Consider the following 15,086-nt stretch of genomic DNA (forward strand, 5'->3'; position numbering starts at 1 on the left):
GGAAAAAGGTGCCGGTACTCAGAATACTCAGCTAAACTTACAAGGTGATACAAAACTTATAGCAGCTTCCATACTAATACAAGACATCAGATGTTTATGTTACTCATTCCTGCAAAGATGTCACTGATTTCTTCCTGTTTCCAGAACTAGTTCTAAGAATTAGAAATGATACCAACAATAACAAAGGTACTGAGGACCTCATTCAGAGTCGGTCGTTGCGGCTGCACGGTCGTAAGGTAAAAGGGGCCGGATATGCAAATGAAGCGCTCGCAAGTTGCGTCGTTAAGATGTGATCGTTAGCTGGACGAGCGAGGGGAGGATGCAGCCGTAAGACTAAAAATACGCCCCCTTCTCGTTCGCATTACACGTCATCTCCTGGGATATAAGGATTAATCGAGTCCATCGGGAACCATCGGCACTGGTCGTAGAGCTTAAGGTTGACCATACCCTCTCTTAAGCACTACGATCATGTCAGTGTACAAACCTCCCATGTGCCATGACACTACTTTGTTAATTATGCACTCCCATAAACCGTATGCACTCCCATAAAACGCCGTTTGCATAGTCAGGCACGCCTGCGTTCGGATCTCCACTCCCCCGTTCACAAGCACCTTCCCCTGTTACCACCCACAAACGCCTCATCCTGTCACTCAAACTACCGACCTGGCTGTGTTCAAGGAAAGAGAAATTTCTGATCGTAATAGTTAGTATGCGCACGCGCATTGCGAATTTTACGCATGTGCAGTTTAGTGAACATCGGTGGCGTACGACCGTGCGGCTGCAACGACCGACTCTGAATGAGGTCCTGAGTACCCCTGGGTACCGACGGGTTGGCACAATGTTATTGCCCTAAACGTGACCCATTTCCCGTCTCCTTGTCTTAGGATGGGGCGCAGCACGTCCATGCTTTTATCTACTCACCTGAAGGGGTTCACTACTGTGACGTAAATCAGAAGCGAGGAGGTAAGGGGTGAACGTCTCTTTAGTGTATACTCATTCATTTTGCATTTATTAGTGTAGGATAGAGGACTCTAAACTCCGCCATTACAGTCCAGGTTTTAAGGATATCCATGCTTGAGTCCAGATGGTTAAATCAAATTGACTGAGGTACTAGTTAAGTCACCTGTGCTCAAGCATGGATATGCTTAAAACCTGGGCTGTAATGGCTGAGTTTGGGAAACTCTGGTGTAGGGATTTCGTGCTCCCCAACCTTTCTGAGCTCTCACACACAAGTCACGTTTCCTGCATCAGAGGTCAGTCATTAGAATCGTTCCACGTTACTCTAAAGGCGCACATCCACGTGATAAGCAAACGACTGCACGAGTACGACATTGTAATCGTGCAGTCGTTTGTCAGTCTGTGATGAGCCTGCACTGAGCGAGCAGTCGTTCAGCGCAGGCTCATCAATCATCTGGAAACATGCTGAACCTGACAATATCGTCAGGATGTCCAGCATGTTTGCACGATGATAGATGTCTAAACGACCAGGGGGAGCGCGTATCGCTGGACGTTTAAGACATTTTTGCAAACGATTTATAAACGATTGAACGGTAACGATGCGCTGTGTAAAGCAGCCAATCAGGTATCACATTGTAACTGTCATTTTACATATGGGATACTGACAGCAAGGGTCCCCATTGTGTGTTATTATTACAGTGTCACCTTAAAGGGGAAATATCATATAAATTATATTTTTTCACACCCATTAAGCTTTTACCGCCAAAGTTCCCATCCGTAAAATACTCACTTGATCCTGTTTTAAAAGTATAACATCAAAAAATATCAGTCATTGTCCATATATAAACATAATGTTTTCATTGAGGATCACAGACCCCCCCCCCAAAATAAATAAATACAGTTTTATAAATCTCTGAAACTGTATTGTATTAAAAAGCAAACAAACAAGAAAGGCTGACAATCCTGTCCTGTTGTCTCTTTAACCATAGCCCAGACCATAGATTGGCAACTAGTGATGCCTCCATTATGTTTCCAACTGCTGTGGAACTACAAGTGCCAGCAAGTTGGGCAGGACACTGTGAGCTTTGCTGATGTCACTTCCCTATATTAATCCCTCGGTGTCCTCCCGCTTCACGTTTTATTAATGACCCCCCCACCTGCGTTTTACACGCAGATTGTCTATATGACGAGACGATGGTCACCCAGACTCTGCCAGGGATATATATAGTGATAGAGTCACGCAGCACAATATAGCATTTATCTTGTGTTACGATGGAGCGCAGTATACGGGGTATATATATCCTCTGCCTCTGAGCTCGGTGGTCATTGGCATCAATTTAGTTATGTATTAATGTAATTTAATGAAAATAGTTTTTTTCCGGGGTCAAATTTCCAAGGAATTTGGATGAAGCAGCATCTGGAGACGCTGCTCCCTCCCAGCATCCCGACAGCCGGGACAAATGTCCTGACTGCTAGGAGGACGACAGAACCCTTCTCTGGCACCGGCCCTGCGTGCCCGCTGGTCATTTATCAAGTACCAATACACTACACACATAGACATAGAAATCAGCACTTATTGTAACATGGGTCAGAGGTACAGAGGGAATCAGTGACTGTACTGTACAGATATTACTTATATAATACTCCATGGCAGAGCCGTAACTAGACTTTTTGGTGCCCTGTGCCAGAAAGAGCATTGGCACCCCCCCCCCATATTTTTAAATAGGGAGATAACACACCCGAAAAAAAGGGCCATGGCCTCATGGAGACGGGCCAGGGAAGAGATAGGGGAGGCCAGGAGACGCTGGGGATAAATAGGGACATAATATAGTGTCCCTGAGAGAGGGCCATGGCCTCATGGGGAAGGGCCAGGGAAGAGATAGGGGAGGCCAGGAGATGCTGGGGATAAGTAGGGACATAATATAGTGCACCTGAGAGAGGGCCATGGCCTCATGGGGAAGGTTCAGGGAAGAGATAGGAGAGGCCAGGAGATGCTGGGGATAAATAGGGACATAATATAGTGCAGCTGAGAGAGGGCCATGGCCTCATGGGGAAGGGCCAGGGAAGAGATAGGGGAGGCCAGGAGATGCTGGGGATAAGTAGGGACATAATATAGTGCACCTGAGAGAGGGCCATGGCCTCATGGGGAAGGTTCAGGGAAGAGATAGGAGAGGCCAGGAGATGCTGGGGATAAATAGGGACATAATATAGTGCAGCTGAGAGAGGGCCATGGCCTCATGGGGAAGGGCCAGGGAAGAGATAGGGGAGGCCAGGAGATGCTGGGGATAAATAGGGACATAATATAGCACACCTGAGAGAGGACCATGGCCTCATGGGGAAGGGCCAGGGAAGAGATAGGGGAGGCCAGGAGATGCTGGGGATAAATAGGGACATAATATAGTGCACCTGAGAGAGGGCCATGGCCTCATGGGGAAGGGCCAGGGAAGAGATAGGGGAGGCCAGGAGATGCTGGGGATAAATAGGGACATAATACAGTGCACCTGAGAGAGGGCCATGGCCTCATGGGGAAGGGCCAGGGAAGAGATAGGGGAGGCCAGGAGATGCTGGGGATAAATAGGGACATAATATAGTGCACCTGAGAGAGGGCCATGACCTCATGGGGAAGGGCCAGGGAAGAGATAGGAGAGGCCAGGAGATGCTGGGGATAAATAGGGACATAATATAGTGCACCTGAGAGAGGGCCATGGCCTCATGGGGAAGGGCCAGGGAAGAGATAGGGGAGGCCAGGAGATGCTGGGGATAAATAGGGACATAATATAGTGCACCTGAGAGAGGGCCATGGCCTCATGGGGAAGGGTCAGGGAAGAGATAGGGGAGGCCAGGAGATGCTGGGGATAAATAGGGACATAATATAGTGCACCTGAGAGAGGGCCATGGCCTCATGGGGAAGGGCCAGGGAAGAGATAGGGGAGGCCAGGAGATGCTGGGGATAAGTAGGGACATAATATAGTGCACCTGAGAGAGGGCCATGGCCTCATGGGGAAGGTTCAGGGAAGAGATAGGAGAGGCCAGGAGATGCTGGGGATAAATAGGGACATAATATAGTGCAGCTGAGAGAGGGCCATGGCCTCATAGGGAAGGGCCAGGGAAGAGATAGGGGAGGCCAGGAGATGCTGGGGATAAATAGGGACATAATATAGCACACCTGAGAGAGGACCATGGCCTCATGGGGAAGGGCCAGGGAAGAGATAGGGGAGGCCAGGAGATGCTGGGGATAAATAGGGACATAATATAGTGCACCTGAGAGAGGGCCATGGCCTCATGGGGAAGGGCCAGGGAAGAGATAGGGGAGGCCAGGAGATGCTGGGGATAAATAGGGACATAATACAGTGCACCTGAGAGAGGGCCATGGCCTCATGGGGAAGGGCCAGGGAAGAGATAGGGGAGGCCAGGAGATGCTGGGGATAAATAGGGACATAATATAGTGCACCTGAGAGAGGGCCATGACCTCATGGGGAAGGGCCAGGGAAGAGATAGGAGAGGCCAGGAGATGCTGGGGATAAATAGGGACATAATATAGTGCACCTGAGAGAGGGCCATGGCCTCATGGGGAAGGGCCAGGGAAGAGATAGGGGAGGCCAGGAGATGCTGGGGATAAATAGGGACATAATATAGTGCACCTGAGAGAGGGCCATGGCCTCATGGGGAAGGGCCAGGGAAGAGATAGGGGAGGCCAGGAGATGCTGGGGATAAATAGGGACATAATATAGTGCACCTGAGAGAGGGCCATGGCCTCATGGGGAAGGGCCAGGGAAGAGATAGGGGAGGCCAGGAGATGCTGGGGATAAGTAGGGACATAATATAGTGCACCTGAGAGAGGGCCATGGCCTCATGGGGAAGGTTCAGGGAAGAGATAGGAGAGACCAGGAGATGCTGGGGATAAATAGGGACATAATATAGTGCAGCTGAGAGAGGGCCATGGCCTCATGGGGAAGGGCCAGGGAAGAGATAGGAGAGGCCAGGAGATGCTGGGGATAAATAGGGACATAATATAGCACACCTGAGAGAGGACCATGGCCTCATGGGGAAGGGCCAGGGAAGAGATAGGGGAGGCCAGGAGATGCTGGGGATAAATAGGGACATAATATAGTGCACCTGAGAGAGGGCCATGGCCTCATGGGGAAGGGCCAGGGAAGAGATAGGGGAGGCCAGGAGATGCTGGGGATAAATAGGGACATAATACAGTGCACCTGAGAGAGGGCCATGGCCTCATGGGGAAGGGCCAGGGAAGAGATAGGGGAGGCCAGGAGATGCTGGGGATAAATAGGGACATAATATAGTGCACCTGAGAGAGGGCCATGGCCTCATGGGGAAGGGCCAGGGAAGAGATAGGGGAGGCCAGGAGATGCTGGGGATAAATAGGGACATAATACAGTGCACCTGAGAGAGGGCCATGGCCTCATGGGGAAGGGCCAGGGAAGAGATAGGGGAGGCCAGGAGATGCTGGGGATAAATAGGGACATAATATAGTGCACCTGAGAGAGGGCCATGGCCTCATGGGGAAGGGCCAGGGAAGAGATAGGGGAGGCCAGGAGATGCTGGGGATAAATAGGGACATAATATAGTGCACCTGAGAGAGGGCCATGGCCTCATGGGGAAGGGCCAGGTAAGAGATAGGGGAGGCCAGGAGATGCTGGGGATAAGTAGGGGCATAATATAGTGCACCTGAGAGAGGGCCATGGCCTCATGGGGAAGGGCCAGGGAAGAGATAGGGGAGGCCAGGAGATGCTGGGGATAAATAGGGACATAATATAGTGCACCTGAGAGAGGGCCATGGCCTCATGGGGAAGGGCCAGGGAAGAGATAGGGGAGGCCAGGAGATGCTGGGGATAAATAGGGACATAATATAGTGCACCTGAGAGAGGGCCATGGCCTCATGGGGAAGGGCCAGGGAAGAGATAGGGGAGGCCAGGAGATGCTGGGGATAAGTAGGGGCATAATATAGTGCACCTGAGAGAGGGCCATGGCCTCATGGGGAAGGGCCAGGGAAGAGATAGGGGAGGCCAGGAGATGCTGGGGATAAATAGGGACATAATATAGTGCACCTGAGAGAGGACCATGGCCTCATGGGGAAGGGCCAGGGAAGAGATAGGGGAGGCCAGGAGATGCTGGGGATAAGTAGGGACATAATATAGTGCACCTGAGAGAGGGCCATGGCCTCATGGGGAAGGGCCAGGGAAGAGATAGGGGAGGCCAGGAGATGCTGGGGATAAATAGGGACATAATATAGTGCAGCTGAGAGAGGGCCATGGCCTCATGGGGAAGGTTCAGGGAAGAGATAGGGGAGGCCAGGAGATGCTGGGGATAAATAGGGACATAATATAGTGCAGCTGAGAGAGGGCCATGGCCTCATGGGGAAGGGCCAGGGAAGAGATAGGGGAGGCCAGGAGATGCTGGGGATAAATAGGGACATAATACAGTGCACCTGAGAGAGGGCCATGGCCTCATGGGGAAGGGCCAGGGAAGAGATAGGGGAGGCCAGGAGATGCTGGGGATAAATAGGGACATAATACAGTGCACCTGAGAGAGGGCCATGGCCTCATGGGGAAGGGCCAGGGAAGAGATAGGGGAGGCCAGGAGATGCTGGGGATAAATAGGGACATAATACAGTGCACCTGAGAGAGGGCCATGGCCTCATGGGGAAGGGCCAGGGAAGAGATAGGGGAGGCCAGGAGATGCTGGGGATAAATAGGGACATAATACAGTGCACCTGAGAGAGGGCCATGGCCTCATGGAGAAGGGCCAGGGAAGAGATAGGGGAGGCCAGGAGATGCTGGGGATAAATAGGGACATAATACAGTGCTCCTGAGAGAGGGCAATGGCGTCATGGGGAAGGGCCAGGGAAGAGATAGGGGAGGCCAGGAGATGCTGGGGATAAAAGAAGAGGGAATGGGAATGATAATAAACAGAAAACTGACAGGCCCAAACAGCGCCCCCTACCCTGCGGTGCCCTGTGCCATGGCACTGGTCGCACTTCCCTAGTTACAGCCATGGCACTGGCCGCACTACCCTAGTTACAGCCATGGCACTGGTCGCACTACCCTAGTTACAGCCATGGCACTGGTCGCACTACCCTAGTTACAGCCATGGCACTGGTCGCACTACCCTAGTTACAGCCATGGCACTGGTCGCACTACCCTAGTTACGGCCATGGCACTGGTCGCACTACCCTAGTTACAGCCATGGCACTGGTCGCACTACCCTAGTTACGGCCATGGCACTGGTCGCACTACCCTAGTTACAGCCATGGCACTGGTCGCACTACCCTAGTTACAGCCATGGCACTGGTCGCACTACCCTAGTTACGGCCATGGCACTGGTCGCACTACCCTAGTTACAGCCATGGCACTGGTCGCACTACCCTAGTTACGGCCCTGCTCCAGCGATGTATTCCCCCCAGCGGAGCCCTAGGCATGTCCTGACGTCTATGTGTTCTCTGCATGGGTCAGAGGTACAGAGGGAATCAGTGACTGTACTGTACAGATATATAATACTGCAGGGATGTATTCCCCCCAGCTGAGCCCTCGGGATGTCCTGACGTCTGTGTGTTCTCTGCAGGTCAGCCTGTAATTTACTCTGGAATCAAAGAACTTAGAGTCCTGAAAACGACACAGTCTGGATTTGAAGGTTTCCTGAAAGACCGATACACAACACTCCCGGAAGTGAAGGATCGCTGCTTCTCTACTGTGGTCAACTGCAAGTGGCGATACAATACCCCTAAAGGAATAAACTTTGACTCCACATGGTGAGTGCGTATACATGTGTGCAGTGACCAGTATACATATGTCCTTAGACCAGTATACATGTGTGCAGTGACCAGTATACATATGTCCTTAGACCAGTATACATGTGTGCAGTGACCAGTATACATATGTGCAGTGACCAGTATACATGTGTGCAGTGACCAGTATAAATGTGTGCAGTGACCAGTATACATATGTCCAGTGACCAGTATAAATGTGTGCAGTGACCAGTATACATATGTCCAGTGACCAGTATACATATGTCCAGTGACCAGTATAAATGTGTGCAGTGACCAGTATACATATGTCCAGTGACCAGTATACATGTGTCCAGTGACCAGCATACATATGTCCAGTGGCCAGTATACATGTGTCCAGTGATCAGTATACATGTGTCCAGTGATCAGTATACATGTGTCCAGTGACCAGCATACATGTGTCCAGTGACCAGTATACATGTGTCCAGTGACCAGTATACATGTGTCCAGTGACCAGCATACATATGTCCAGTGATCAGTATACATGTGTCCAGTGACCAGTATACATATGTCCAGTGATGAACATGTGACCAGTATACATATGTCCAGTGATCAGTATACATGTGTCCAGTGACCAGTATACATATGTCCAGTGATCAGTATACATGTGCCCAGTGACCAGTATACATATGTCCAGTGGCCAGTATACATGTGCCCAGTGATCAGTATACATGTGTCCAGTGACCAGCATACATATGTCCAGTGATCAGTATACATGTGTCCATGTAGCCAGTGAGAAAAATGAGAGTATGACTCCTGACATCACCATGTATCAGTGTAAATACAGTACATGCTTTATACATCAGACACCAGTTACTTCCCGCGTCCTATGAGATGTCACATTGGGGGTTTGGGTCCACATGCAGCATTTTTGGTGTCATTTAGCTGTTACAGGAGTGTTCGCGCTCATAGGAGTAATTATGGCCACTGTCATTTTAGTTTCAGACAATTGACGCGTTTTACCCACTCTATATATGAGTAATGCTGTAGTGTAACTAAGTCCATTGTAATCCAGCTTCCTGGTGGAACAGACAATCAAACTACAAATAGCTAGTGCCTTGGTCCCCATTAATATACTGTACAAGGCTAAAATATAATAGAATAATAAGTGGATAATGACGGCGCTGGTAACACCATTTGGGTTGTTGTTTGGTGCTGGTCAGATACCGGCTATATCTAGAAATAGACCAGCACAAAGCAATTCAAATCTCTCAATGCCACTTTAAAATAAAAACAATCTCATATATCACATATCACATCTGACGACACATCGCTATAATGGTTATATAGTTAGTACTAACAACCTCACAAAGAACAGATAACAATTTATCAATAAGACATCTGGTCAAAATAAAATAGAGACTTTCCATCAGGCGCGTTCTGGATATAGGTACCGTATACCTACTGAGGACAGGGGTGTGACAGACCCCAGAAAGGCAGCAACTACATTATTCTCCTATCACATCAGAATCAGCTTTTTGGGCTGCTGGGAACCATTTGTCACTCACATACGAGATGCATGAAACTACAAATACTCTACAACAAAGACTAATTTCCTCCCAAGAGTTTCCCCACCGAAGATGGACATATACCATTATATACAATTCCGAGGAATCAGTTTTGGAGGAATGACACAACTTTCGTAACATTTATTACAAAGTGACAGCGTAACCGTAGCAACAAGCGGGATTTCCATCAATAGCCTTTGTCCCCGTCAATTTATTCCACAATCTATAAGCTATATGATTGAGACTCTTCTCTTAAAGAGACAGTGTCCCTAAAATTCAGGACCTGCACATAACGCCCAATTCAATGACGAGGACCTCCCCTTATTTACCAGGGCATCCATCTTTCTTCCAGCAGATAAGGAGATTTAACTGGCTCTTGCAAATTATGTCTATAAAATTTTGTATTATTGCAATTTTCTAATAATGTCTTATTGATAATTTGTTATCTGTTCTTCATGGGGTGGTTACTAACAGCAACGTAACTATTATAGTGATGTGCGATAAATTAAATTGTGTTTTTTATTGGAATGCGGTATTGAGAGATGTTAATGGCTGTGCGCTGGTCCATTCCTTGTCTTGTTCGTGGCAGAACACACCGTATGACGTTCCAGTGATACAGACTTCAACTCCATCACCATCACACGGGAGGAGAGGGAAGGGGGCTCATGTAGAGAAGGTCGGAATTATCATTTGCGCCTTTTTTTCCTAGATTGCAATTTTTTTTTCAACTGCACATGCTCACCTAAAGTTCTTCTCCCCCCACCCCGTTATTCAATGCTCCTGATGAGCAAGAGAGTGTATCGCTGGCGCAAAATGGAGAAACCCCCCCCCATTATGGAATAGCACTGCATTGTGCTTGTACGGCTGCCATGGAGCGTCCAAGCTGTAAGGGGGAACCTGCTTACATCCTAGGCAATGGCAAATCGAGGGCACCCGTGCCAGCTACTCCTGCCCTATGATGGGCTCAGTCAGTGGGTGCAAACCTTTTTATTTAGAGCGTTTCACATCGAGGCGAGTGGATCGTGGTGCGTCATAATCCCGGGTAAATATAACCAATAATAGATGGATTTGCCTGCAGAAAACTCGCCACAGATACGGGGGAAATTTCGCAGCACGTTGCAGAATCCGGGCAAATTCCTAAAATGCAGATCTGAACGTTGTGCTCGTCCCTGTCCCACTCACCATAGAGGGGATTTAACGCTCTCCCAGCACAGCGCAGAGGTCAGACTTATTCTCTATCATCAGCAAAGAATAAGTAACTGAGGGAATGAGAAGAATCTGCTGTAGGTGCAGCCGACCGAGCTATAGAATGTCCTGTGTACACATAGACGGCTAGATAATAAGGTTATATAATATGGCATCATGGGGGTATATTTACTAAAGTACGGGTTTATAGAAGTGGAGATGTTGCCCATAGCAACCGATCAAATCCTAGCTATTATCTTCTAGAAGGTGCTAGATAAACGTTAAGTAGAATCTGATTGGTTGCTATGAGCAACATCTCCACTTCTAAAAACCGGCACTTTAGTAAATATACCCCATAGGGTTGTTTAGCTACAGGCTCCCGTTATGTAGATCAGGCGCTGCGTCAAGATTTGATATTTTTATTTATTTTTAAGGAGAATCATGAGGGACATTATCCTTGATAAATTTGCTGGTCCATACGATAAAGGAGAATATTCCCCGTCAGTACAGAAGACCCTCTATGACATCCAGTTGTTGGGCCTGAGCAACGTTCCCCAGGTATTGTATCCGCAGTAGTATCACACATGCGTTTCACCGACATGACACTGCAAAATTGCTTAAATAGTAAAATGCGTTGCTCTTTTTTTTAATGCTACCTCTGCGGTCAGTCCCATTATCATACCTCCCAACCTTTAGGTTCCCTGAAGAGGGACAGATCGCATGTCCAAAAAATGGTGGGGAGGGGATTCCCAGAAAAGGGACGGAGACTCTGGAAACAGGGGCGGAGCCTAGCGACACCCCCATTTACCACTTTGGGGCGTACTCAGCACTCTCCGAGATGCTGGGCAGCCCCCAGGCTCTTTCTACACTGGTTCTCTTTCTGTTTACCCGCTGTCCTGCTATACAGAGCAGCGTTATGTGCCCACCCCAACTCCCCCCCCCACCGCGGGACACTGCGGCCTGTGGGTGGGACAGCAAGACAGACCCAGAAAGAATGCGGGACAGTCGGGAGGTATGATTATGTCATCCGTTTTATAATGCCACATTTTCTTATTATACTGGTTTCTGTATTACAATGTACTTCGTGACTTTTGCTATAAAGCCTGTGAGGTCGGCATCGGTTACACGTGATGTCATTGTATAAATTGTGCCTCTGGTTACAGACAATAACTATGACCATGTAATATGAGAGAGCGTATTCCCCTCTAGCCAGCGTGAGTTATTGGCAGCCAGGAGACCCCATCCCTAAACTCTCTGTTTCCTGCATCATAGTAGGTTGTTGTCTGGTGATCACACTTCTATGGGGGGCACATCATTTAGGAGAGGGGATTTTGCCCTCCGCATTTTTATATGGAGGCCGATCCCGGCTCATCGTCTGCACTGACCGATATATTATCTCCATAATCTGTCACCTTCTTTATAACACCACCCTGGCTTATAATTATATTTGTAGCCTGCGTCTTGCACTTATGTATAATAATAGGTTTATTTCTGCTGCCTCCTTGGTGATTTAGGATGCGTCTGATTGCGCGGTCATGTTTACCAGCACTATCACGTGGACTGTTCCTCTTTTAGGCCAAAACCCCCCTCTGCTTCCTCTTTCTGAGTGTAACATATAATACAGACAGCGACATCCCAGCACTAGTTCCCAGACTGATATTCAGTATAAGGGGTATATTTACTAAAGTGGAGCTGTTGCCCATAGCAACCAATAAGATTGCCCCTATTATCTTCTAGAAGGTGCTGGATAAATAAGTATAATCTGATTCTATTCGCTCGTCACCACCCACCTGACACGTGCGGCATAAACAGCATCAGACCTTAGAGATGATTCGTTCATTGATTTAGGGGCTCATTGATATAATTAGCATTGGAGAGATGTAAATTAGGCCTATTTGCCTGCTCTCCCGGGAACGCTCTCAGCCACCCGGATAAGTGAGCAAGTCTGCCGGCCGGCCGCATACCTCCGGACCCCCTGCACCCCCCACCCCGCAGCAGGGACGCTGAATTGCGTCATCAATGATGGCCCCTTGCTTCACAATGCCGGTAATTTCACCATTGTTTAGTGGGGGTGGAGCTACAACCACATGATCATGTGGTCACACCCCACTGAGGCAGAAATGTGCCCCCTACAGCCCCATCACCAGAGTACAGAGCAGGTCTCACCGGTGTGCATTCAGGCGCTGTACTTGCCCATCGGTGGGTCACATTCAGGACTAAAGCAGCAGGTCCCTGTGGGTATCACAGTAGTGCCCGGGCAGCCGCCCTGTGCTATAATGTACTATTCTCACTATCCTACAGTAACATGTTCTTGCATTTCAGATTGAAGAGATCACCATCATATTACCTAACAAGCATTACTTTACTGTTGACCTGAGCAAATTCGACCTGACCAACCAAGATGAGGTGATGAGAATAATTCCAGCACTCTTCTAATCGCTTTTTAATATATTTAGCAATTGCCCACTAGAGTAATGTGAAGCCACGTCTGCAGATGAGCTGAGCTGTGCACGGTGATGTTACAGAGGCCAGAATGTGTCCTTTGTATACTGTAAGAACGGTTACAGTACAGTCAGGAAGCTGATGGTCAAAATGCCGACCGCCGGCTTCCCGACTGTGCAATCCCGACAGGGGTCTAATGATAGGCATCGAAATCCCGACGCCTATTATTGTCCCTACACTGGGAGCACGACGCCCGGCACACCAAACAAAGGTAATCCGGGCGTCGGGCGTGGACAGCCGCGGAGGAGGAGAGTCAGATTAGAGATTAGGGTTAGGCACCCCCCCCCCTCTCCGGGAGGGTTAGGCTAGGGGAAGGGGGGATTAGGGTTAGGCACCCCCCGGGAGTGTTAGGTTTAGGCTGCGGGGAGGGGAGTTAGGCTTAGGCACTAGGGGGGGGAGGTTAGGGTTAGGCACCCCTAAAGGTGGGTTAGGGTTAGGGGGGGAGAGGTTAGTGATAGTTAGTTACCTTGTTGGGATCTTCACTGCTGTCGGTCATTAATACCGATCCCGTAAGAACAATGTGCGTATAATGATTATGTTTCTGGAACTTGGAGCCCCAGTACAGTATACCCAATATTAGCAGGAATGTATCAATAAATCCGATCACGACATTTACAGATGGAAAATGCCTTAAAGGATTTCTGGAATTTCGGCTTCAGACAAATGGACGTCCCAGACGAGGGATCCCGGTTTTATTGTCATCTCTGATATCTTAAGGTGTCTACACACGGAGCGATATATTTCAACGATATGAACGATATATATCGTAGAACGACATCGTTATCGTTCATATCGTTGAAATATATTGTTCCGTGTGTATGCCCCCTTTAGTCTGGTGAAATAAGGGCACGATAAGCCCCGCCCCTGATCTGCACAGACCACACCCCTAGTTCCCACAATGCAACACTTCCTGATGGCTTACTGTACATTCTAGATTTATATGCATTTTTAGCTCATACGACTACACGAGATCGCTGCTGTCTCCAGGCATCAGGCTGTAAATCACCAGCTCACACGCTGTCATTAGTAACCTCTTATTGTGGGAATGGTCTGCAGCGCAGATCTAAGCCCTGACGGAGCTTCTTCTGAGACCAAAAGGCTGCATTGTCTGTGGGAAGTTTCGGTCATACTTTGCGCGGGTTTAGCGCTGACCTTCCTTCGCTACAATAACCATTATACTAGGCGCACTCCTGAACGATTTCACTCACAATCCGGCCGACCAGATTGATTTTTGCCTATTAGAAGATGCTATTTTAAAACATCGGGAAGTCTTATATCGGACTCGCCGATGTCTCAAAGTCGCAGCCTGTTACATGCCCCCCCCCAGTATTTTTAGCGGGTATAATACATTGCTTATAAATGTAAATTACAATGTCTCTGACAGATCCTGCTGCCATCAGACAATCCCTACGGAAACATCACTGGCACCGTGCGGAGAAGAACTTTATCCAAGTTGTGATATTATTAACTGAGAGAGAGCACAAGGACAACGCTGCCTCTAATATCTCCCATATGCACCAATTCACACTAATAAATCCGTTCTAATGGCAACAGATGAGTCAGTTCCTATTTTTAACATTAAATTGTGTTTATGGGTCAGTTTATATTTATTTTAGCCAAATGAAAGAGTCCAATTGGTTACATAGAGACGATGAGGCGCTTGTAGACGATTGGCTGTATCATGTCAGGTGACATGCATCGCTTCTGTTTCATTTGTCCCACACAGTCCTGATTTTTCTCACTGTGATTATTATCTAGTTCCTACGACTCCAATTCCCGATTCACCTAGTTTTACATCTGCGGGAATGGATCCATAAAGATGAATTTAAAGTAATTTCCCCCATGGGGGAGGGGCTACAGGTCACATGGGTCTCTCAGTTTTCTGTTTGAAAAACATAATGTCCCGTCCGATGCTGGATGCTGGTTTCATTTGTGTCACTTTAAATAGAAGAACTTAGTCACACAGAGGATTTGTTGGAGTATAGCAACAGCTACAAGCTAAGTGTTGCTTGGAAAGTATACTGGAGGGACAGCAGGTGGCGCTGTATCATGGTATCACTGTGTAGACTGTCTGTACATGTGCAGCATGTGTACATGTGAGTAATTAGTGGTCCCCATGCAGCATGTACATG

At 48.4% G+C, this 15,086-nt stretch overlaps 1 protein-coding gene across 2 annotated transcripts in view; it reads left to right on the forward strand.

Moving 5' to 3' along the window:
• The window catches only part of LOC148453722 (uricase-like), a 187,955-nt gene extending 173,457 nt beyond the window's left edge, over nt 1-14,498 (forward strand). For both annotated transcript variants that reach the window (XM_088461813.1, XM_088461812.1), the window contains exons 4-8: nt 885-963; nt 7,537-7,723; nt 10,887-11,010; nt 12,775-12,858; nt 14,339-14,498. In XM_088461813.1, the coding sequence (XP_088317939.1) occupies nt 885-963; nt 7,537-7,723; nt 10,887-11,010; nt 12,775-12,858; nt 14,339-14,413 (549 nt within the window). In that variant the 3' untranslated portion in view covers nt 14,414-14,498. The remainder of the gene's footprint in view (nt 1-884; nt 964-7,536; nt 7,724-10,886; nt 11,011-12,774; nt 12,859-14,338) is intronic.
• Nucleotides 14,499-15,086: the final 588 nt, after the last annotated feature.

Source organism: Taudactylus pleione, unplaced genomic scaffold, assembly GCF_031769625.1.
Source record: "Taudactylus pleione unplaced genomic scaffold, aTauple2 ptg001106l, whole genome shotgun sequence".
Classification (NCBI taxonomy): Eukaryota; Metazoa; Chordata; class Amphibia; order Anura; family Myobatrachidae; genus Taudactylus; species Taudactylus pleione.